Source organism: Dermacentor andersoni, chromosome 2 (genome assembly GCF_023375885.2).
Source record: "Dermacentor andersoni chromosome 2, qqDerAnde1_hic_scaffold, whole genome shotgun sequence".
NCBI classification, from domain to species: Eukaryota; Metazoa; Arthropoda; class Arachnida; order Ixodida; family Ixodidae; genus Dermacentor; species Dermacentor andersoni.
In genome coordinates this window covers 13,433,767-13,459,729 of record NC_092815.1, presented here as the reverse complement: position 1 = coordinate 13,459,729, position 25,963 = coordinate 13,433,767, and the positions used below count along the sequence as shown (strand labels likewise).

The 25,963-nt window shown below is 48.5% G+C and overlaps 1 protein-coding gene across 6 annotated transcripts in view; it reads left to right on the top strand.

The window, feature by feature from the left end:
• LOC126542960 (uncharacterized) overlaps nt 1-25,755 on the top strand; it is a 94,871-nt gene extending 69,116 nt beyond the window's left edge. For all 6 annotated transcript variants that reach the window (XM_050190089.3, XM_072286345.1, XM_050190087.3 and 3 more), the window contains 5 exons: nt 810-939; nt 3,364-3,503; nt 15,780-15,933; nt 18,453-18,661; nt 23,871-25,755. In XM_050190089.3, coding sequence (XP_050046046.1) covers nt 810-939; nt 3,364-3,503; nt 15,780-15,933; nt 18,453-18,661; nt 23,871-25,353 — 2,116 coding nt within the window. In that variant the 3' untranslated portion in view covers nt 25,354-25,755. The remainder of the gene's footprint in view (nt 1-809; nt 940-3,363; nt 3,504-15,779; nt 15,934-18,452; nt 18,662-23,870) is intronic.
• The last annotated feature ends 208 nt before the right edge of the window (nt 25,756-25,963 follow it).

Sequence of the window (25,963 nt, the reverse complement as noted above, 5' to 3'; positions counted from 1 at the left end):
AAAACTATAACATCTACAGAAAAAGTAATGACATATTTGAAATCTGCATAGAAAACTCTACCATTGGCTGAATTTTGATACCTTTAGTACAAGTAATAATAAAAAGTCGTTTCATGGAGTGTCTCCCCTTAATGTACAAAAGGAAAAGCAACGGTACGAGTATGCTACCTTGCGGTACTCCTGATGTTACCGGAAGATAGTCCCGACTGTTGCCTGTCGATCACAACATACTGTTTATGATTGCTTATGTAATCAGTAATCCAATGTATAATAATAGGTGGAAACATGACATTTCTTAGTATTGTTACGAGTGAATCATGAGGTGAGGTACACGGTCCACATGTATAATAACAAATGAAAGCATGGCATTCTTTAATTTTGTTGTGAGTGAATCATGAGGTACAAATGTCCATTCCCGGTTCCAAAATACTAGAATTCTACCAAGCAGAAAAGGTTTATGAATGCCCACCTTTGTCGCTTAGTGGCCATGGCAGTTTTCTGCCAAGCTTGAGGTCGCGCTTTGGCTTCCCTGCTGCTGCTGTAACATTCTGATGGAGGTTGGATGCAAAATATAGTGAAACACCTGTGTGCTAAACATTAGGTGCACAATATTTGTGATAGATAATGAAATACAGGGTACCCCTCTCCACTACAGTCACAGCCTATGTGTTGTTTTGGAACGTTATACGTGAGTCAGTCAAACGATTGCCCAATAAAAAAAAAAATAGGAAAAGCTTTGGCTGATTGGGTATGTGGGGAGACCCACTGCTGCTGCATGCATACTAAAGAGGGGCTCCTGGTGTGTGCAGCTACGAGGAGAGGGGTGACTTGGAAGGTGCAGTCAAGACATACAAGAAGGCAGTGAAAGTGAACCTGAGCAACACGGATGCTCGAGAAGCCCTCATTGCCATGGAAGTCAAGGAACGCAAGAAGGAGGCCGTACGTATTACACATCCTCTCTAGGTCAGCTACAATGTCTGTAGCATTAGACTGCTGATTATTAAGAAGATTTAGCAGGATACTAAAGAGAACTGGTAAAGCAGTGTAGACTACAGTTGATCCTGGATATATTGAACTCAGAGAATCAAATTGTCTGTACCGAACAGTGGTGGTCCAGTACTACGTGTACATCATCATCATCATCAACAACATCAACAAGAACCTATTTCAAAGGGGCCCTGAACCACTTTTTCTCGATGTGGAGAAAGAAATGTGAAGTGGAGGTAGGCAATTTCAGAACCACTTTGCCGCAAAAAGTACTTAAATGCTTTCAGCAGAAGCGGAGTTATCAGCAATCAAATACGGCCTCAGCTATGCTCCCCTTTGTCTTCCAATGCCTTGCACTGTGAAGGCTACGGCGGCAACGTCACCGTGGCGCGCAGTTCAAATTTCCGTTTTGGTGCCTATGCCGCGCTAAACGTAAGCCAAACACGGCTGTCCTCGGAGAGCCTCAGTGCGCTTAGCCACTGGACTCGTGGCGGCCACGGTGTAGCTGAGCGCAGCGACCAATAGCAGCCGCGTATTGGAGTGTGCTTTATGACGAAATAGAGCACACAAAAAGTGAGGAGTATGGGGTTTTTGAAACGAGAGCGTTTGAGAAAAAGGTGGCTTCGCGCTCCGCTTGCGAGCTCCACGGACCGCATACAACAGCAGAACTTGGCCTAGACGTTCACAACAGCGTATGCTACCCGCAGACTATGTTATTTCACCAAGCCCGAGGGGTGGTTCAGGGCCCCTTTAGGTCCACTGCAGGACGAAGGCCTCTCCCTCTGATCTCCATTTACCCCTGTGCTGTGCCAACCGATTCCAACTTGTGCCTGGAAATTTCTTAAATCACTCCACCATTTGCCATCCCCGACTTCGTTTCCCTTCTCTCTGCACCCATTCTGTAACCCTAATGGTCCACCTGTTATCTAACCTATGCGTTACATACCTGCCCAGCTCTATACCGAACTCCTATTCACTACCACATTCGATATATTGTACGCTGTGCCACGTGGCGCCCCTGCAAGTGCATTTCCCCTAACGGAGATGTGATCACTTGCGTCGCTGGAAATGTTTAATGCCGACAAAATTGAAATGGCACATTTTTGGCAGATTCTGCCAAACAAGAGATTGAAACCGATGAGAGATAGAAAAAAAATGAGCAAGGTGCTTTCAGTTTTTCTTGCATATAAATGGCTCGTGTAAACTGCGGCCATTGGTTATCAGCCAGAGCAGATCGCCACTCTGCATCAAGAACGCAAAATGCTTCCTGGCTTGGTACACATTCCACAAAATAACATCCATTCTTTAATCTCAATAACCCGCCGTGGTTGCTCAGTGGCTATGGTGTTGGGCTGCTGAGCACGAGGTCGCGGGATCGAATCCCTGCAACGGCGGCCGCACTTCGGTGGAGGCGAAATGCTAAAACACCTGTGTACTTAGATTTAGGTGCACGTTAAAGAACCCCAGGTGGTCGAAATTTCCGGAGTCCTCCACTATGGCATGCCTCATAATCAGAAAGTGGTTTTAGCACTTAAGACCCCATAATTTAATCTCGATGATTCCAGGCGTGGAATGCCGAACTGAGGTGCTGCGCCGCCAGGTTTGTCTTGTATACAAAGGCTTTCTGCAAACGGCATTTCACGATGCCCCGAGCTGCCAAAACGAATCCGACCCTAACATCCACTTGGACAGATCTTTATATTGCAGTTTCAATATAACAAAACCGCTGCACACTACATCTGCAACTTGTAGAAAGACCTCCCCCTGCCAATGCGGCAGCGGCATGCAACACTTGTCGCTGCGTGATCCGCGGGTCCGCGCTGCATGCATTTCATTCGTGCTCATACAGTTACATGTGAGTGGGAATGGACTGGGATGTTCTGCAAGCTGAAAGCCACACTTTAAAAACTAACAGCATGTGTGTGGTGTTGACAGTCACCGACATAGGGGCTGGAAGGGAAGGGCTGCTGATGAAGGGACGTACCGGCCGCGAGGTGTTAGAACGCTGAGTGGCACGTAAGAAGACGCACTGACTTTTTTTAGGGCAGCCGAGAAGCGAGGACGACTAGTTTGAACAGGAATACGATTCTGGAACCTGACACCACAGTCCGCCTGACTCGTTATCCACGTGTGACAATTGACCGTTCAAGGTGTGTTGTAATGACCATGCATCAGGCACATCAGCGTCAGATGGGCATATGTTATATTTATCGATATATCAAACTATTTTGCAGCCCCCTTTGAGTTCGATAGATCCGGGATCGACTGTATGCGCATTTAGTATGTGCACTTAACTGCGGGCAAGGCTGAGTTCGTTGAGTAGTGCAGCTTCCACACTGCACTGTTTTAGAGACGGCATCCTCCTTGTCTACACAGGAGCCTTTGGTGCCCCAAGACACCCGGTCACTGTCAAGCCAGGCATCGCTGCTTGCTGAACTTCAAGGGGAGATGAGTAAGCCCACAAAGGACACCCGGGAGAAGCTGCGTCTTCTGCTCAAGGATGAAGTGGAAAAAAAGTAGGTGCTCTTTCAAACCCTATGCTATGCTGCAGAACTGCATAGCAATACAGTGCAGTCCACTTATAACAGTACCACATATAATGAATATCAGTTATAACGATGGGTCGACATGAGAGTCATTTTATGCATTAAGTCTATGGGGAAAAAAAACATTTATAACGATAGGTTATTCACCGCATATCGGATATAACGATCAAAATTTTGCCGTCCGGATGGCTTTTTCCGTGCAAAATAATCGTAACATTTGCGTTGCTTAGTTCCCTGAAACGAATGATGTCGAGACGAGGCTATGTTTATCTCCGTAAGTTTGTATCTGCCGTCATTACCACGCTGCGCGTCCCAACGTTACTAGGTGCGTCCCGCCCCGCCTGCACACCGGAGAGTACTTGAGTAGTAGGCGCAGCGCGCCACAAGATGGCGCTAGCTGCTTCATGCGCGTCGGCCACAGTCGCTCCAAAAGAGAGAGAAAGAAAAAAATGCGACAAGCAAAGCGGCGTGGTGGTGCCCGTCCCGCACTCAGTCTCTCTCTCGCGCGCGATAGCAGGCTGCCGCCACCGAAGCAGCGTGCAACCAACGGTACAACTCAGTTTGAAGATGGCGCCGACAAAGTGCACAGCTGTGTCGCTTGACACGAAGATGGATATTTTGCAGGACTCTAGACACGGCTTCAAGGTGAGCCGCCCTCGTGAAGAAGTAGAGCTCGCCCAGTCGGCGATATCAACCATCTTGAAAACCGGGAGCACCGCGATTGTAAAGGCAGGAGCTATCAGCGGCCATGCTGATCAGCGGTAAAGGGTTAGAGACCCTTTGTACGCCGATGTTGAAGAGGCGCTTTACCATTGGTTCATCACAACCTGCGCGCATAATGTGCCTATTAGTGGGCCAATACTTGCCACCAAAGCGAAGAACTTCGCTTTTCTTCCAGGACGTCCAAATTTTGAGCCTGGGGGAGGCTGGATTCAGCACTTTAAAGAGCGGCACGGAATCGTTTACAAAAACGTGGTAGGGGAAGCGGCGTCTTTGGACACAGAGGCAAAGCAGCAGTGGCTGCAGACAAAGCTGCCCAGCGTGCTGGAGCGCTACGCGGAGGAGGACATATATAATTGCGACGAAACTGCTGTTTTTTTAAATGTTGCCGTCAAAGACTCGCGCTCTTAAGGGGGGACCTGGTGCACGAGCAGAGCTTTATTGTTATTAACTCTAGAGAGTTGAAACTTACAGCTTATATTCAGTTTAGTGAGCTGATTGCAAATATGTAATCAGTTTTTTTCTATGTTTAATGAAAAAAAAGTTATGCAATCTTTAGTATTATAAATTTGGGATGTGACTTTCAAGAAATTTATTGTACTGAGAGACCTAAAATTAACTGGGTATGTTTCTGAATGTTTGAAGAGTGCACATATAAAGTTTTGTATCTCTATCTACATATTAGCCAAAGTTATCAAAATTTAAATTAGCAACTTTGGAAGAAAATTTTTTGTTGTTACTTCTTGCAAGATTTGAAAAAGTTGCATTGCACTAGCATACTATATTATAGTTTTCTTGCACTCTCCGACTGTTTAGCATTCAGGAAAAAAAAGAATCGTGCAAATCGAAGAACTAACAGAGACACAGTGCACATCCCAAATCTTCGCATGTGCGAAAATCATAATCAGAGAAAAACGCAAAAAAACATTTAGCAATGTGAAAAATACTTTTTATGGGACAAAATCATAGAATTCACCACTACAATGAATCAGAATGCTCCTGGAGAATAGTCCGAAGCAGGCTTTTCTTTGTGTCTCTTCTTGATGGCTTCCTGGAATGCTGCCGATGATGTGCGCTTTCTGTCTGCGTTGGCCACACGGTGGCTGTCTTTCTCGGATGCTCGCCTACTGCCTGCGCAAGTTTGTTGCACGTGCAGCTCACTGAGTATGTGCGAGCTAGACTGGTGGCTTCCGAGGTTGAACCGCATAACAGCTTCTGCCACGGCAGCCTCAACAGCAAACAGTGATGCATTCTTTTCTTTTGGCGCCAGGCTCCAAATGATAGAGTGCAGCGATTCATTGGCATTTTGCGTCTTCACTCTCTGGCACCTCTTCAAGAGCTTCTTATCAGAGAGGCGCTCATACACTGGCCGCAGTGCATCGCTTACAGCATATGGCAGATTGTATCTGCTTTTGGGGGGGGGCTCATTCTTTGCAATGGCTGCATTATATTTGCACCATGAATAAGGGCCGTGGGGACAAAAGCTATGGTTGGGCTTCTCATCCGTTGAGGTTACGTGGTAATACGTAGCCCACACTGCTGTGTGCATCTCATCCACATTTCCCGAATGTGATTTGAGTGCCCAACCATAATAACTTGTCAGCTTATTTATGAGGTCTCCCGTCAGGCGGCCCTTACCACTGATGCGCTCACCATTTTCCCCTTTCTGCTTCTGCACAAGATTCCGCAGCGCCGTTCCCATGCGTTTCTGCACGTGGTTTGCGCAGTCTTCCTTTTCCACAGGTATGAAGCCGTAGACTTTTGCTTCATCAATGGCACTGTATGATCTGCTGTCACCATCGGAGAGCATGGTTGTGTACCTCAGGCCATGAAGGGAAAGCGAGCGCTGAAATAAAATTAGTGCTGCCTCCACCTCCATCTGGCCTGCCTTGGAAGACGTGTTCTTTTGGCATGAATGCTGCGACTTCCAGTGAGCATAATCTGGTGTTCCTGGTTTCGGGCCAAGCTCACAGCCAAGGCAGGAATTCGAAAGGACAACATAGTCCAAAACATAGCCTGAAAAAAGCTCTATCACAGTGGCCACTCCTATGTGAGATGAATGTCCCCGAGTGTGCCAAGGGCCATCAAAAGAAACTGCAATATTACCTGCATTTCCAAAATTCAGGCTTCGGTATACATTCTTCACCGAAGTGGCACACTTAGCCATATTCTCAGTGCAGGCACTTGTTGCAGCTGGATTTAGTTTTGATTTCAAATAGTGCTGATAGGTCTTGTTGTGAAGGCCTCTGTGTGAAACCCCGATAGCGGCAAAAATATCGTTAAGCACCGTCTGCCCGTTTCCCGTGCTCTGTACGGCACGCGCCGCGAGAACATTGATCTCGAAAGGATTGCAGTTGGCAGTGCCACCAACTCGTTGCGAGCTCCATTTCGTGTCAATTTCGCCGCAGTTGCTGCACAGAACTTTCAGCTTCACGGCAATGCCGTACTCCCGCGAGTCCCGCTCGATAGTCACCGCTCCGCGGCACACTCGGCAACCAGCGACTTTTAGTAAACAGTTCACCATGTCGAGGTCGACGATGGTGTACGTTTTTGTCGACGCACTTTCCAGACGAGGCTCGCTTGTTAGGCACTTCACCTTGCGCTCCGTCGCTGAAACTGAGGAGAGTTCCGCTATTTTTTCCAGTGCTTGTTGCTCGATCTGATCTCGCTCCACCGCCGTGAGATACGCCGTGTCGATTCTCGCACGGTCGGGCCGAGTGCGCATCTCCGTAGCACACGCGCCCGTGACGACCGCCGCTCTGCAATCAGGGGTGTCCGCTGTATGTTCACGGTCCGCCGTCGACATCGCGAGCGGCACCGACGTTTCCCGTAGCACATGCCGAGCGCCAACGCCGTCAGCCGTCACGATCGCCTCTTCCCATTGTGCTGCACCCAACTCCTCAGTTACACCGCTGTTCCGCGGCGTCTGCAAGTCCGCCGGTCCGATAAGGTCGTCAGACGTCACTGGAAGTTCCGGTGCATCTTTTCGCTGCACCGCGCGCTTTCTTCTACGCTTCCCAAATTTATGCACTGTACGGAATTTCCGTGCACGGTTTGGCATCTTGACTGATCACGTTCACGCTGAGCGTTAGTTCAGGCATAGAATAAAGAACAAACTGGTTCAGGCAAAATGGCGTCCCCGGCGCGGACGCCCGGCGTTCCCGCGCTCCAATCAGAAGGCGCTATTTAGTCACGTGATGGTCGCGGACCAACAGGATGGCGGGATTGTCTCTCTCGTTGTTGCCTGGTTGCTCCCTCGTGAAGCAACCTTGAATGCCCGTTTTCAGCGGGAAAGGGAGCGGGAAGCACACGCTTTCGAACGAGACCAAAATGGCGGCACTCCGTTGATCGGTTTCGAAACTGTGAGCGGCGCAAGATGGGGCGTTTTCGGTGCGTCTTGCAGATGAAAATGAGCGTCTCGCGTGATAAATACGGCGTTCTTTTGCCCAAAGACGCGTTATTTCGCGTTAATTTTTTGTCGACAAGCGCGTGATGACGTCTAGATTGCGAAAATAACAAAACTGAAAAATCGACTTTTTAGTGATTTTTTCGTCTCCAAGACCCGTGTACCCCCTTAAAGGAGATCGATGCCCGGCGGGAAGCACTCGAAACTCAGGGTGACCGTGTTGCTGTGCGAGCCATCGTCTCAAGCCTTTCATGATCGGGCGATCAAAGAAGCAAACGTGCTTTAAGAATTAGCACATCCTAATCTGCTATCGCAGCAATAAGAAGGCGTGGATGACCCGCGGCCTGTTCGAAGAATGGCTGCTCGAGTTCGACAGTATAATTGAAGGCCAAGGAAGAAAAGTAGTGTTGCTACTTGACAACTGTAGCGCACACAGCGTTAACCCGAAGCTAACATCTGTCGAATTGATGCTTCTGCCTCCGAATACTACGGCAGGTCTGCAGCTGTTGGACACCGGCGTGATCGCCAACATTAAAGTCCTGTATCGGCGGTGCATGCTGGAGTGGCTAATTTTAGCCATTGACCGCGCAGCTCCTGGCATGTCGGGCCATGCAGACGGGCCTTCTGACCTGAAGATCAGCCTTTTGAAAGCCGTGTGCTTCGTTCATGGTGCATGTTATAAGTAAAGCAGTCAACCATATACAACTGCTTCAAAAAGGCAGGCTTTGTGCGTCAGGATGAACTTCCCCAACCCTCTGAGACAAACACGGTGGAAGCCGCTGACATAACCGAGCTCTGGGAGCTCGTTCCTACTGGTGACACAGGTGGTGCGTCGATGGAGGAGTTTTTGACTGCAGACAGTGCTGCCTCGTTCTGCGATGAGGTCATCGACGAGGCGATCGCCGAAGATGTTCTGTCTTGACAGACGGCAAAGTTGTGCGACGGTGGCAACGGCAGCACCGACAGTGACAATGAGATTGACAGTGGCTCCTTGACCCCGACCACGATGTCCACGCAAACTGCACTGTCGTCGATCGACTCCTTAATTGATTTTATGCATGCTAAAGGATTGCTGCCAGTGTTCGTGCAGCAGCTGGAATCCGTGCATACCGCGGTTGTGAAGCTGAAGCTGCTGCAAAAGCAAGTGCAGATTTCGGACTACAGTCGAGCCGACTTATAATGGCCCCACTTAAGACTAACGCTCGCTTATCACGAACAAGTCCGGCGTGACCGTTAAAATATACGTTTAGGCTATGGCGCTCGGTCTCGGCTACAATGAACGCCCGCGAGCCTAGCCGATCGGCTACAGCGAACGCCTTGGTGTCGCGGACCACTTTCCACGTGGCGAGATCCGCCGACCCTGTGCTGTGCACGCTCCGAGAATTGGCTTTCCCGCGGCGTCTCGCCGGAGGCACGGAGGAGCGGCGATGTGGCGAGGGGATCAGCACGATAACGAGAGAGAAAAAAAAAAATGCCGGCCCAGCACACATCAGCAACGTGAACACACAAGTCGAAAGTGCCAGCTCATTCGCCACGGGACCCCACTCGCCATCGTTGACGTCAGGGCAGCGGCGAAGTTTTCCACCAATTGACAACGTAGCACGTGATCACGTGCTTTCGTACCCCCTCTTCTCCCTTCCTCCCCCCTTAACGCCGCGCCTCACACCTCACACGACTGCGGGACTGTCTTTTTCTTGTGGTTGTGCTAGCGTTGTCGGCGTTGTTTCCTACTGGTGCGCTCCCGTGCCTATCCGAGATGGCAGATTCGCCGGCGTCTACTTCGACAGTGAAGCGAAAAGCTTTGGACTTGGCCACGAAACTGTTGATCTTGAAAGACCTTTCCCAAGGCGTGAAAAACCACGAACTGGTGAAAAAGTATGGTTTGTCGAAATCGACAATATCCACGATACTAAAAGAGAAGGACAAAATCTACAAGTGCCGCCACGGACTCCGCGACGAGGAAGCGCCTACGGAAAGCCACATATGCAGACGTTGAAGACGCGCTTCTAAAGTGGTTCCTTGATACTCGAGCACGCAATGTTCCCATCAGCGGGCCGCTGATGTTGTCCAAAGCAAAGGACTTAGCGTTCCTCCTGGACTTCCCAGATTTTTCTCCTGGCAATGGCTGGCTCCATCGCTTGAAGCTCCGCCACGGAATTATTTTCAAGACCATCAACGGCGAATCGGCATCGGTAAGCGACGAAGACATCAACACGTGGATGTCTAAAAACTTGGCCCGTGTATCAAGTTATGCTGAAAGGGATGTGTATAACGCCGATGAAACGGCGCTACTCTATCAAAATGCTGCCTGGCAAAACGCACGCTATGAAGGGTGACAAATGTGCTGGCAGCAAGCACAGCAAAGTTCGCATAACTGTGCTTTTGTGCACCAACATGGATGGAAGCGATCGATGCTTGCCATTTGTAATCGGTAAATCAGAGGCCACGTTGCTTCCGCACATATGTACCAGTGCGTTACAGGCATAACTCGAAGTCGTGGATGACACGCGAGTTGTTCGCGGAATGGCTTATTGACTTTGACAGCAGCATGGCGAAGAAAGGGCGCAAAGTTCTTCTGATTCTCGACAACTGTACCGCCCACCATGCCCAAGCTGTCTTAACGGCAGTTGAGTTGCTTTTTCTGCCGCCAAATGTAACTTCAAAAGCGCAACCGCTGGACATGGGTGTAATACGGTCGTTTAAAGCGGCCTACAGGCGCCGTGTTGTGCAGCGGATGCGGATTGCAGTTGATCGCCCCGCTGCCAATGTGCCTCTGCAGGTCTCGCTATACTCGGCGATAGAAATGATCAAAGCGGCGTGGATGGAAGTGACACCCGAATGCATCCGGAATTGTTTTCGCAAGGCCGGCTTCGCTGACGCACCTGAAGCAAGCATTGAAGACACTGAATAAAGCCAGCCTGACGACGACTTGTGGCGACGCGTTGTTGACGCTAACCTGGCCGGCTGCGATCTTGACTGGCAAGATTTTGTTGATGTGGACGACGCTACTGAAGTTACGGAGTCGTTTTGCGACGAGACCGCCGTCCGGGAAGTGCAGGCATCAAGCGACGCCGAAGCATCGGACGATGACAACGATCCGTCAGAGCCAGCACCCGTAAGCGTGACCACAGCAGTGAGCCATATTGAGGCACTTAAAAATCTTGTGTACTTTAAGGCCTTGGGTGACGAACACATCGCAGCTTTGAACAAGCTTGAAACCGCCGTCATTGGGTGTGCTCTGACGAGGCAGACAACGATCACCGATTTTTTTTCTCAATAAATTTTTGTTTTGATTGATGTCAATTTTTGTGTGTGACCCACATACCACGAACTTATGGATAGAACGAACGAATTCAGCGTGACGCTCGGGTTCGTTATAAGCGGGCTCAACTGTATTTCGGCACGCCTAACCCTTGACACGGTCATTGGCGCTAGAAATAAAGTTTGTTTTTCACAGCCTACTTTCTACATCTATTCTTTAGAGCAAGTAGCGAATTCGAGTTCGGAGCTGCAAAAATATGTTCCGCGTTTTTTTTTTCTTTTTTTAAATAACTGCAGTCCAGATATAGTGATCATCGGTTATAACGATCATATTTTTCGTCTTTCTCGATATCGTTATAAGTGGACTGCACTCTAATACTTATCAACTAGTTGGTTCATACTTGAATTATCGATGTGCTGTGCAAGATGCACAAGGACAGAAGAGGACAGGACACTGTGCTCTTTTTCCTCTTTTCCCAGTGCATCTTTCGCAGCACAATAATTCATGTGTAGCAAGTGTTGCCCAAACTGCACCAAATGGTAAAAAGAGATAAAAAGACAACTTACAAAAGGACACTTCTTATTTTCCTCATCTGCAAATGATCCTGTTGATCACATAACCAAGTGAAACATTTTGTAAAAGGGATAATTTATTAGAAAAACAACTTTTACAACTCTCAGTTCAGCTTTCTTTATTAACACATTTCAGCTCAACACACTGTATTGCAAAGTAATTCTCACTCGAACTGTGCTCTCCAATTTGCCATGCTTGCTGTTCTGTTGAACATGACTTTAAGCCTTCACTTGTCCCACAGTTGAAATAGATGGCTGACCACATAACAGAACAAAAATATTTTTGCAACTTTACTTTTCAGCAGTCTTCTTGCGCCAACTGGTATAGTTGGCGCAACATAGCCGACGAAGAGCTAAAATTGTTCTGAGGGCTGCAGGAAAAATACAACTGCGTTGGACGAGGTTTGCTGATACCGAATTCACTCGGTTCTAACGTGCCCTCGATTGTAACACGCACCCGTTTCCTGTCACGAAAAAAAGATGCCCTCGATTGCAACCCGCACCCATTTGCCGTGACCTAAAGAAGGAAAAGACCTTTGTAGTGCTGCACACCTCATGCTTTCATACAGAAATACAACTTTCTCTCATTTGGAAAGACAATGATTTACTCCCAATAAATTAAAGTTGTGATAAATTTAAAAAAGCCACAGTTTCGCCTGAAACGCGAAGAAGCATTAATTACGGTGGGTCCAATTACTCTGGTTTCGACAGCACCCCCAGGCAGGGAGTGCCGTGGAAATGCCGGTCAACAGAGCCCTCTATGCTGCGCTTTTAGGGTTCGGTAATCTAAAAAGTGATGCCCTGCTGGTGAATGCATGGCTCCCGGGTATACCTGGTCGTCTCAGCTGTGCTGCGGTGGAAATTTTTGAGAATTTTGTGCATGGGAGGCTTTGTAGCATGCTTTCCATTGCCAAGGAAGCAAAAGCGCTGTGCCGAATATATGCATTGTGCACGAGAAGCCAGGCGCCGGTTTAGTGCGCTGCTCAAGTTGCGCGTGCTATGCCCAGCTGCAACGGCAGACTGCTGCAATATGTGTGTGTTCGCTTAAGGGGCGACACTTGTCTTGAGGCTTAAAGAATCACAAAATAAATCGCTTTTTTGAAAATAACATTTTCAATACCTACAGCTACTGTTCCTTTAATTCACCAAGTTTCATATCTCGCGGAGGAGTATTTTGCCCGCAATATCAATTCATAGCATAACTGTGAGCTGGATTCCACGCGCACGATCGCAGCCATCTTGATCTTTTGGAAAGAGGAGTCTTCCTTCAATTTCCCACCAAAAGTGACTCCGCCGGCTCGCCGGTGACATTCAAATCCGGGAAGAAAAAAGTCCAAACACGCGATCCCATTCGTCGACTAGGGTGCATGACCTCGTAGGTTTGTGACGTGTGCAATGATGTCCGATCCACCGAGGAAGTTCGCCACAAGGCACAACTTTGGCAAAAAGAAAGAAGGAAGTGATCAGCTTGTAACTTTCAAAAGCATTCCATTCCTTTGGAGGGTATCGAGAATAGTCCACAGTCAACCACAAGTGCTGCTAAAGCCACAGATGATGCCGAAGCACGCTTAGCCAGCTCACCAACGAGTAAAAGTGTTCCCGATACCATGACACTGCAATGTTGCAGCGTGCGAATTTGCTGCAGAGGGAGATGAATGCTAAAAAAAACTTCGAGTTGCTTCAACGTCAGCAACACAGCAGAAGTTGAATTTCCTCACTCTCGCTGACGGCGTTGCGGCCGCACCCATTGCAATATGGTAACGCAGATTTAAGGTTGTGCTCAATTCTAATGCGCACACAATTTTCAGGCCCGTTTTATTGGGGAAAAAATATGCGTTAGATTAGAGTAAATACAGTAATTCGGGTTTGCTTGATGCGCTCCGCTTGCATTCCATATGCAAGGCGAGCTTTGCACGTCTTGAAAGTACAATGCTGGTGCGCCTCCTTTTTGTCTGGCTGCTTCTGTGTTTAAAGATGTGTTAGTTTAAGGGGGGACACCACACTTAAATTTTCATTTTTTATTTGTGGCCACAATTTGATAAAACTTCCATCACTTATGTATTTTGACATGCTGAATTCAAATATTCAGTTGGTTTTCCCATGCAACAAGTACTTTTCAAAATATAATCAATTCATGTTTTTTGTATGGACTAATTTGGAGGCAAGTTCTCTCTACAATGCTGGCTGTTAATGAAGGAGACTGGCACATCAAAATGATGTTGAATGATCAGAGGTTGCAGTGCTACAAGAATGAATGTTCTAAACTGATTTATGCCGAAGTTACAGCATGTCAAACTTTTGTAAGCAGAAGGCATTAGTGTAACCCTGAAGAAATTATTACTTTTTCAAAATTTCTGTAATGATATTTGTTGACATTTTAGGCCTACTGCACTCCCATTTTGTCCACCTTTGTGACGAAAAAAGAATTATTGCAATAAGATGAGTAGAACCAGAGATATACTCTCGTTTCTCGTTTTGAGAAAACGAGAAAAAACATTTCAGGACATGTTCATGGTGATTACGGCAAATGCTTGAATACTAAATTGATCAAGGATGATACAGGGGTCCAACCAGGCAAGAATGAAACTTTCGCTTCTTTAAGGGGGGACACTGTAATTCAAATAATGTTCATATGATGTTTTCCATCAATATTCATGAAACTTTCCATTCATGTTAAGACCTTTGTGTTGATTTCAAATATGTAATTATTTTTCCAATGGGCCATCTAGTTCTGAAGATAAATGAAATTCATTGTTCATAATTTGCAGAAATAGGGGAAAAAATGCGCTACGAAATTCGTATTGGCACATGCCTGGGTACTAGAAAACATAAGGAACATAATGGTAGGAATACTATTTTGATATATCAAATATTAGTAATTTTATAGCAATTCAATCTTTACTGTTTGAATTGTGGCTACCCTACTGTCTGATCTAAAGCAGAATTGAAAATTTTTAAAGCAGAAATTCCAAAATCTGACCCTACATCGTGTACAAGTGAAAAGTCTGTGTTTTGAGAAAACGAGAAAAAACGAATACATTCACTTTTAATCAAAAGTACAGGAATAATTTTGCATTATTTTGCAGTGAAAGTGGCTAAAAGCCACCAGGAATGTAGTCGCTCTGACCACGGCCACCCAAATGCGGCAAAAACATCGTTTAGCGCCGTTCGCCGATTCCCGGTGGCTTGCATCGCGCGCACGGCAAGGTTGTTCACGCGGGTCGAGCTCCATGCCGACGCGATATCGCCGCAACACGCGCACGTGATAACGATCTTTATGGCGAGGCCAGATTACCGTTCGCTTTTGCCTACTGCGACGCTGCCGCCGCACACCTTGCACTTGACGTCATCAGTCCGTTCATGGAGTCCTACTGAGGAAAACGAAGCCTGCCTCGGCGTCGACTGGCGCGGCTGCAACGCCGTCGGCGCGAGTGAGCAAATCCAACACCCGCGTTGTTGCTGGCATTGACGCAAGAACTCTGAAGTTTTTTTGAGCATTCATCTCCCTCTGCAACAAATCCGCACGTTGCAACATTGCAGTGTCACGCCGAACGCAGCCGCTGTCCGTAACGATTTCACTCATTTGTGAGCTGGCTAGGCCTACTTCGGCATCGTCCGCGGTTTCGGCATCATTTGCGGTTGGCGGCGAGCTACTCTCGATGCTTTTAGAAAGAATGGAGCGCTTTTGCAAGTTATAAGCTGATCGCTTCTTCTTTCTGCCGAACTTGTGCCTCGTGGCGAACTTTCCCGGTGGATCGGACATCCTTGGGCATGTGCCAACAAACCTACGAGACGCGCAGTCGCGTCGCCTGCGGAGTGGAGCAGACGATGGGAACCTTGCGCAGCCAACCACAGCACGCGTTTTTGGTCACATGCGCTAGTCAACGAATCTGATCGCGCGTTCGGGCTTTTTTTTCTCCCCGGATTTCAACGTCACTGGCGTACCGACGGAGTCACTTTTGGCGGGAAATTAAAGAAAGGCTTCTCTTTCCAACGAGACCAAGATGGCTGCGATCGCCCGCGTAGAAAAAGAGCTACGCGCCGCGATAAAAAGGGCTGTTTTTGCGCGGAATTCAGCTCACAGTGATGTTACAAATTGATATTGCGGACGAAATACTCTTCCCCGAGATTCGAAACTTGGTGAATTAAAGGAATATTAGCTGTAAATATCGAAAACGTCGTTTTCAAAAAATCAATTTTTTCGCGATTTTTTTCGCCGCGAAGAGCAGTGTCCCCCCTTAATGGAAATGCTTCCGTTATAGGCATAAATCTGTTTTCTCACGCAGGCACAAGAAACGGCGGCGCCATCGTAGTTCCTCTTCGTCGTCCTGGTCATCATCTTCATCATCAGGAGCATCATCACGTTCCTCATCATCCAGCGGTTACAAGCGCCACAGTCGCAGGCACCACCGCTCGAGAAGATCTCGCAAGGACCGCAAGGTTTGTATTGAAGCTCTTCTTGTGTCAAACTTGTGTACTGGTTTTGCTCAAGATCATCTTGCAACACTGTGTTGAAATCCTGTTGTATCCCATTTCCAAGCTCTGGTCTCATTGTTTTTTATGTTTTTTTTTTCTTTACTTAGCTTTGCCCTATTATTTACCTTTACCCTTAGGTTGACCTTGTCCCATTTGCTTCAAGCCTAAATACTTCTTGCGTTCATGCCAGTGCAGTTCTGATGGTGGCTGTACCACCAGCCTTTGTTTGTTACTTGCATTTGAGAAGCATCTGTTTTTTTTTTTTTTTCCAAATAATATTGCATTGAAGGTATGTGCATTGGTTGAAATGATTTTACTGTATTTACTTGCGTAATGAGTGCACCCCCAACTTTGCTACTGTGCAGTCCCACGATTGAACAGCCATGCTGTAGTTTTTCGGAGTGACTATATTCGCGCATGTGTCTAAAGCAAGTGCACTTAATTCTTGACGCATCCTTTCCGCCAGTGTCGGCGCAAAGGCATCTCGGAGATTCGAGAAAGAAAAAAAACGCAACTGGCTCTCTGCAACATACGCAGCTTACATACTTTATGCTGACGTAACAGAGCGCGCGGCTGGGCGCGGCGCACAGGAGAGGACAGCTGGCATATGATTGGCATAGTGGTCATATACGGGAGTAGTGTCGAAGTCGTGTGGCTGTGGCTCGCTTTGGGTTTCAATGCGGCCTGGGATTTCAGTGTGTGTAGTCAAGTTATGCACCTGCTGCAGGACATAGTTTATCTGCTCACAAAATGGAAATGCTGAGCAGACACCAATAAACTTTGACATGCCGAGGAACAGGACAGTCGGAAGAGACACACACAGCGTGCTTGTCAAATCAGCTGTGCGCTTCAGTGTGATGCTTACGGCCGGAAGCAGCTGGGGCGCGATTGGAGATAGCTGTTTAGAGCGCACATGCAGTTTCACCACACGCAATTAGCCTAGGCCGTACCGACTATGCGCGGCTAACGTGTTGGTTCTTCATTCTATGGTAGAAGCACGATGCGGATGAAGCGGCCAGCAACCTGAACGGCAGGTCTGGTGGTTCCGATGCGGAGTGAAGTTGTGGTTTGCAAATGGTATACATGTATTTTTACTGTAAAGATAACTTATGCATGTTCCACATCATTACCGTCTTCATTATCAGTTTTTGCTGTTTCGAAATTGTCTCCATAAAATTTACCCCCGCACAATGAACGCACCCCCCAACTTTGCTTTGGTACATTGGGGAAAAAGTGCATGCACTATGTGGCTATATACGGTAATACAGTCGAACCCGGCTATATAGAACTCTCAAAAAAAGACTCCTATCAATTCGATATAGAGCATAATTCGATATAAGCCTGCTAAATAATTGCATTTCATAAAAGCACATACCATTTATATAATCACTTTATTGATGAAACTAGCTTAGTTTCACACGAAATAGTCGTGTATTTTCTTCTGCTTGGGCAATTTCACTGCCTGTGACGTGCGCACTTTTTCACATTGTCTATGGAGTCTGAGCAGCTGAGGCCGCTACTTTCTGCATTCGTGCAGAAGCACCAGACTAGTGCGAGCACACCAATCACTTCGGAGGATGTGGGCCAAGGACCGTCGTTGCTTTCCTCATTGTGCCCACCTTCACTTGTGCTCGGTATGATGTCGGCAATGTAGTCTTGTTTTCGGACTCTCCCGTGGTCATGACAGCATCATTTGCGCTCACAAACTCGTCCACCATTGATTCGTCAACAGCTTCCAGAAATTATGACAGCTCGCTCCAAACTTCGGCAACGCAGACAATGGCTTCGTCGCATTCATCAGAATTTACAGTCATCAACGAGCACATGGGAGTTGGCATGGCTGAAGCAATTTCGGATGAACCACTCGTACACGGCCGTGCGTACGCGTCGGGTGCCACGGGCACCGGGTCTCAAGTTTGGCCATTTTAGCCCTAATCTCCCCTTTATTCTTCAAGATCGTGCTGAGGGTGCTCCTCGGAATCTTGTACGCTGCGGGACCATCAGACTTCTCACCACGTTCGACCCGATTTATGATTTCCAGCTTCACGACGAAAGGCGAATTGTGCCGCTTCACCACGGCAACACTGCGGGAGAAGGCCCACAAGGCGCACACACAATGAACCAGAAAAGCTGCGAGACAACTCGCACTTCTGCCATCTTGCACGACGAGCGCACAAGAGCCTCTGATTGGCTGTCTGAGCAAGCGCTGCGGGCGGGCCAGGATAATTTTTTGCAGGGGGATGTCGACGGCTTGTCCGAGGCAGGGCAGTCACGGTAGGGAGAGCGGTTGGATGGAGCCGCACCGCGGGGTTTTCCCGCCACCGCGAGGGAAAGCCAACTTCCAGGGGCAATTTTTGCTATATATACGCATTGTAACTATACAGTGTCAAGAAATTGTTCGATATATAGAATAATTCGATGTAAACGGGTTCGATATAGTCGGGTTCGACTGTGCTTTGAATTTGGGTGCTGTACCATTGCAGGAAAGCAAAGCTGAGCGGCACCGTGGCTCCAAGAAAAAGCGCAAGTCACGCGATGGCCACCGTGCCAACACCAGCCCTCCTCCCGAAGAAGTTGCTCCAGCGGCCACTGGCAGTGCTGCTCCTGGTGGCACAGCTTCAGAAAGCTACTGGAAGGACGAGCCTGCTGTGGTGCTTTCCTCACCCCCTGCTGAGGCGACAAAGGCTGCCGCGTAAGTTCAACTGCACTCATTTTCACTTGTAATAACACACCTTAGCAACTTTTCTGCTCATTGTGAGAGCCTGCTTCTCCTTTGAAAGGTGACCAATACATTTGTTGTTCTGCACTCACACAGACTAGATTGGTAGGACAGTCGAACCCACTTATAACTATTCCAGATATAACGATCTATCGGTTATAACCACCACATTTCAGTCCGTTTATGATTTTCCGACCCTCCCCAATGGAAACTTTCCGGATATAATGAACATTTTCTAAATTGCCATACTGGTACAACAAACACTTCGAACACGGTCACAGTAGAAAGAAGGCACACGCAAATTGCCAAAGCACGGAAGCACAACCAAATCGAAACCAAAACATGGCACCACCAAAAAAGAGAGACCAGCGAGATATCGGGGGAGCTACAACGTAATTACAATTTTATGTTTGCTCTATGGCCCTACCTGTAGTTTTTGCTATCCCGCATCTTTGTTTGCTTTTTGGAAGGGTTTTTCAACATTTTTTAGAGTTTTACAGCGCACACAACACTCATGGGGAGTGTCGATAGTTGATGGAAGTGCTTCTGTTCCATTTGCGGCGGCCCCCCCAGAACGGCGGCGCTTGCAGGGAGTATCGATAGTTCATGGAAGAGCAGACACCGCTCACGTGTTTCTCTTTCCCTGTAGCTCTTAGAATGCTCTTAGTTTGACGCGTTCGACTCGAATGCCGGCTACATGCTACTTCCATGCTTCCTCAGTCTTCATGTGTGCTCTAGGCCCACTAAACATTTGGTGCTCATTCACAGCAGCGTTCAAGAGGGCTGCCATCCTTTACTCCTAAGAAACAAATCACTGAGCAGCGGGCCACAAGTTCGATGTTTCTGAACGGGTGGTGCAAGAGTGGCGGCTGCAGTGAAGCAAAATTTTCACCTGTGATGGCAAGCGAAGAATTTTTCATGGGCCGAAGTCGGGACACTTTCTGGAGCTGTAGGCCAAGCTTGCGGCGTACGTCGCTGAAATGCTTGATCAGTCCCTGCCAGTGAAGTGCGACATGGTCATGAAACAAGCACGGATCTTCGCCATTTAAGGACCTGCTCCACCAAGAGTATAAGTGGCTGGCGGCAGACCGTGAACTTACGACAACCGGAGCTGTCAAAAGAGCCTTCTTGACGGGCGCGTGTGGTTGGGTGCATTCAGCGTGGGCTGCTGTTCCACAAGATGTGGTGGTGCGGTAGTTTGCCAAATGTGGAATTTCGCTGGGCGACGACGTGCTGTGGGACCGTAGCAGCGATGACTATGGCAGCACTAGTGAGGACGATTGCACAAGTGAAAACGAGTAGTCCAGTGACCATGCCAGCTACTAATAAATTTTCGTTATGGAATGCGCCCTCAGGTATGCTCTTGTTTTTTTTACCCTTCCACACGCGATATGGGGGAGTCAACTTATATTCAAGCCAACTTACAATCGTGTAAAGACGGTACTTGCCTGATGACGAAAGCACTTCCCAGTCAAGTTCTGTCACTAGTACTCAACCACTCGTTGCACAAATCATACTTGTATTATAAGACAAAATAAAATGCTGCTTGTCCAGTTCTATTTCACTTTTAGAAAAAAGAACTCGTTTAAATAACCCGGGCAACGACACTGGTGGTCGAAAGGTTTCGTTTTCGTTCGACTCTGCGCCGCCCACGCTTTCGCGTTTCAGTAGTTATGGCATAGTACCGCGCTGCTTTTGCTCGGGCCGCATGATGGGTGTTTGGAGTTCCCAAAACTTGTGTGCAGGACTGGCGCAACTCCAGCGGCTGCTACGTACGGCGTGGCCCCTCTCTTGAAAGCGATCTGCGATGAAGACAGAGTTTACGCATCTAGGCATACCGCACTATGTTCCTGTCGCTTAGTTCCCATTGAATCGAGAGGCTGCTCAAAGGTCAATTCGCTCGCTCCTGCTACCGCACTTCCTCCTTTCAGCATTTTGATAAGTATCCGCAGTCATTAAGTGAGATGTGTTCATGTTCGCTTGTACATGCATGACCCCATGCCTGTTACTTTAGTTAGTAAGCGAATGTTTTAAGAGTTTCTACGGCCGGTAAAGCTACTATCCTTACTTTTCGTATAGCTGCCTACTAATTTTTATCGCAATCAATGCTTCTTCGCCTTTCAAGTGAAACTGTGACTTAATTTATTCCTTGCAACTTTAGTTTCTTAGGAGTAAATCATTCTTTCCAAATGAGAAGTTGTATTTCTCTATGAAACCATAAGGTGTGCGGTACTGCAAAGGGCACTTTTCTTGTTTTAGGTCAAAGTAAATGGGTGCGCATTACAATCGAGGGTATGTTAGAATAAAGTAAATATAATAATGTGTTGAAATGTTTGCTTAAGATGTATAAGTGCAGAGCCATGCATACATGCAGCCTGCTGCTGCTTCCTATCTCTGCAGGGGCATGGAACAGCAGGTTATTGATGGAACAGAGTAGCATACTTGCAAACTTGTTAATTTTATAGAATTGGGTTTGTTCTACAATTTTACAAATGTTGCTTCAAATTTTACACGCACGAAAGTTATTCTGTTTGGTATAATATTTTAAAGGCATTAAAAGACGTGGCAAAGCTATATTGCAGAAAATGCAAAGAAACAAAATTGTGGTGCCCTGCACCTGCCCTGTTTTGACATCATGAGAAGCCATATAAGAGGGGGGTAGTACTTGCTTCAAGCAAGTTTATTTAGACAAGTTCCCGAAGCAGGGGAAATCGGCAACAGCTAAGTCACTGGATAAGTCATTGTAGTCAAAAACAAGGTCATTGTAACAAAAGAACATTGCGTTGCTTGTCAGCCTATGGTGTTCCAAGTTTTCTGCTGTGTCTATAGGTAAATCACAGTATAAAGTGTGTATGTATCCCATAAGAGGTGCGTGATACATATGCTGTTTATGGCTTCAAAGCAAGAAAATGACAAAGAAATGACATTACAGCTCCTAAATTAACTAGAAATCGAATGTACACCTGATTTTTTAGGAAGGAAAAAATTCAGAGTTTTATCATTTGATATTTCAACATTATTTATTTAATGCTATCGTCATCACTTCAACACTGTCTATCAATAATGAAAACATCTTGTCCTCCGCACGGTCTACGGCGCATCTGATATTCTGCATTTATCCAAACTGCAGCAATCGCAAACAGGGTGCTTGCCCATCCCTAGATTGCTACCGTCATTGTCCGATTTTTTTGACTCCATAGAGACCACAGAAATGTTAGAAATAAATGAGTGCATGCCTTTTACTTCTGTAAGGGCTCAAATTGCCACAGGCACATCCGCTCATCATAGCTCTGAATGCCTGCCAGTACATCTAATTAGGCATGTTGGTGCTCCCACTGTGACGGGAGTGACAGTGGCCCCTTTCCACTCTTGGCATGCTTCACCGCAATACATTGCATTTGCTTGATTGCGTAACATTGCTGTATTGTAGCAAAGCTCACTTGAGAAACTTTTTGAGAGCACTTGACCAAGGCAAGGGAGCTCACGGCCAAGACAGTGTACGAATGTCCAGTGGTGGAGGAAACAGGTTTGACGGAGGCTTCGTCAACCAGCACCTAACAGGACAGCCCTATAGTGGATATTACGGAAAGTACACTAGCTAATGAAGAGGTCTTGACCCTTGAGAGAGAAACGGTGATTTTAGAGAGGAAGAGGCACTCTTTTCTGCAGCCCTTAAGGGGGGACACGGGTTGTGTCCGGGGACACGGGATACGGGTATGTCTCGGCACCCGTGACCTTTGGCGTGGATCGGTGAACATGGCATGAGCGGAGTCACCGCTATTACCGACAGTGGCGAATCCTTTCAGTGAAAAACACGGCATCGAACAGCAGGGAGCTTGGAAGTGAACGCCAAAGCAGCTAGGCCTAGTGTTGCTGTGGTGACTACAGTTGCAAGCGAGATAGTCTAAATGTTGGTGGTGGTCACTTCGATTGTTGTCGTTTCAGACCTGCGGTTGCAGCACAGTTAGGGAAATCTGATGGTGAAGAGTTTCAGTGCCCGAAGTTCCAGTCGACCTTATACAGTGGCTCTCTATGAGGGGTACATGGCGGTGCCATAAAGGCGTTGGAATTATTGGGCATGTCCGCAAAACCAGTCATGGACTGTACTTTGTCTTGCAACACATGCCAACACTTCATGCGACTTGTTGCCACTAGCTTAACATGTAGCTTAATGTTTGAATGTGCTTTCGTAATCGGGCTGAAAGCAGAGCATTGTCGTCATCACGCTATGCATGAACTTGCTCTATCGGTATCCATGGTCACCATCTTGTGATCGCAATGGCGATGACACTGGCTACAACTGTAGGCTGTTGCGAACAGGGTTTCGGTTTTGTTAGTCTCTAGGTTTCATATCAGGTAAGACCGTCGAAGCATTTCTCTAAGAAATTTTCTCTGGTAAAGGCGCCCATTGGTATTGGGTAATCGCTGTAATAGTTAATTGTGAGCTACCGTTTTTGCTTTAAGATATTCCTGGGGCAAGCCACAAATAGGCATCTTGGTCAGGAGATGATGCATTTCCTGTGCCCCAAGCACCGCCGTGACAGGTGCTGCTGCAATTATTGCAGTCCCCACTGCGGGTCACCATTGGGGACGGGCGCTTGCGTGATGGCCCGTCAAGTTCAAATTATCTAGCAGAGGTTAATTTCAGGATTGATATAAGGAAATTCCTATAGAAATGTATGAGCTCTGGCCAGGATCGAATTAATGGAAGTCTTGTGTATTGCAGCTCCTTTATTCTTCTATGATAAAATAGTGTTTTGATTATGCGCTGGCACTATGGTGATAAATTCGATTACTCTAGAGGAGAATACACTTAGTGGCTTGAACGTATATAGATACGACTTCAGAATTGAAGCTTGTGTATAGCCGTTAAACAATATTAAAAGCTTATAAATAATGAATTGAATAGTCGAAGTGCCATTTACTCGATCAATGTGCACTTTGTAAGCATTGAACTGTGGGTTAAATTTTCTGATATGTCAATTTGATAGCAGTCTTTTTTTCTTTTTCGCTTGATTTGAAACACCTCTACTTGCTACCGTTGTGAAGATACTAAGGATGTGAAAATTGTTCGATCTGGTGCAATATTGAATTCGTATTGGATGTTGTCTCAAGCAACTATTCCCCCCCCCCCCCCCCGCCCATTCCGTAATGTCGTTTCATTTGAGTCTTCTATGTGCAGGCAACGCAACTCCCTGTCGCCGTTGTCGAAGAAACTGGCGCATCTCTACGAGGACGAGGACGAAGCGGAGATACTGAAGGCGAGCCGCGTCGATGACCACAGCGAGCTGTCGCCCAAGGTGACCTTCCTGATGAAGTCCAACCAGGAGATGCAGGCGCCGCGCCTGTTCAACGTCGACGCCAAGTCGGCCGCTGCGAGCACGGCCTACTACGAGCGCAAGGACCGCTCGTCGGAGTCGGCGCGAGCCCCGTCGGCCGAGCCGGCGCCGCGCATCGAGTCGGTGGTGAAGCGCACCGAGCCGCAGCCGGCACCCGAGCGCAAGGGCATCGAGTTCAAGTGGAAGGCCGTGAAGAAGCCGTTGGCGCACGCGGGCGACAGCCACGAGGAAGGCTCGGTGAGCTCGGTCGAGCACCGCGAGGACGCGCCGCAGCAGCCGTCGCGCGGCGCCGACGACAAGGCGGCGGCGTCCAGCCACGAGGAAGGCTCCATCCACTCCGACTCCGAGCCGGCCAAGCGCAAGAAAGACCGGTCGAGCAGCCGCGAGAGCAGCCCCAAGGACGACGACGACGACGCGGGCAAGGGCAAGCGCAAGCTGCGCCGCCGCTCGCGCGCCGACTCCGAGAGCTACTCGTCCTCGGGCCGCTCCAAGTCGCCCGTGCGGAGGCGCCGCAGTAGCCGGCGCAGCGCCGACCACTCGGACGACTACTCGACGGACCGTTCGAGCGTGGCGTCCCGAGGCCGTCGCCGCCGCAGCAGCCGCGGCGGCCGGAGCTCGGACAGCTCGCGCGACGACTCACGCCGCCGCCGGTACTCGTCGGAGGACTCGCGCGATGGCCGCCGCCGCAGCCGCAGTTACAGCTCGGACACGGACGGCTCGCACCGACGCCACTCTCCCATGCGGCGCGGTGGTTACCGGCCCTACTACTACAACAACAACCGGGGCGGCTACTACAAGGGCAACTTCAACAACCGCCGCTACAACAACTACCGCGGCGGCTACCAGAACAACCGGTACTTCCGGGGCGGCCGCGGAGGGCGCCGTCCGTTCCGACCCTACTACAACAATCGGACATCGCCGCGCTCCTACTACAACAGCGGGGGCGGCAGCTACCAGCGCAGCGGCTACAGTCGCGACCGGCGCTCCGACTCGGAGACGCCGCAGGATCGATCCTTCTGCCCGCCGTGGAAGCGCCGCAACCCCATCGTGAGTCGCGCGCCCGACGCCGAGGAGCTGAAGAAGCTGCGTGAGGCGGCGGCGCAGCGGGCGCAGGAGAAGCAGGAGCTGGCGGCGGCCGAGGGCGGCAGCGGCGCGGCGAGCACGCAGCGCATCAACAAGGCGACCATCATCCGCAACTGGCTGGACGACGGCGACTCGCGGTCCCCCCCGCGGACGAGCAGCCCGCCGTCGCGCAAGAAGGACGACGCCCCGCCGCTGCCGCCGCCGCTGCCCACGGACGCCCCTCCGCTACCGGAAGGCGACTGAGGCCTCTCTTCTTGTTCTCATTACCCTCGGCAGGTTTATTCATTGTGTCATCCTTCATTTGCCATGTGGAAGGCCGAAGCACCGTGTGTCACGTCGAACTCTTGCTGCGCAGAAAAATAGCGGTGCGTCGAGAAAATAAAATTATCAGGCATTCTCATTGAAGCAAGAAGAAAGGGTGGGGGGAGGAGGGGTCGCTAGCTGGGTTGGAGAGGGGGCATTTCGCATTGGGCTGTTTGGCTAGCTACAGCCAGCTCCAATATTGCTTTTGTCTAGGAAATGCCAGAGGAAGCCCATTTTTACTTATCTCCCGCTCCCGCACGCAAATGAAGGCTCTATTCGAGACATCGATTTTTTTTCCTGCTTTGTCCTTGTACATAGAACAATAAAATGCTTACCTGCAAACATTTGTGCGCTGTGTCGAACATTTCGGGTTCAGCGCAAGCTTAATAACGCTGCCCCCGCTTTTCGCAGTCTTTGCCGCAGTCTCCTTGATTACTTTTAGAAATGGTTTCCAGCGCAAAAAAAAATGAGACTAGAGAGTTTTAGAATAGGGGCCCCAAACGTTTTGGGGCCCCAAAGAAATAGCGTCGAAGCCACTGCGCATGCGCGA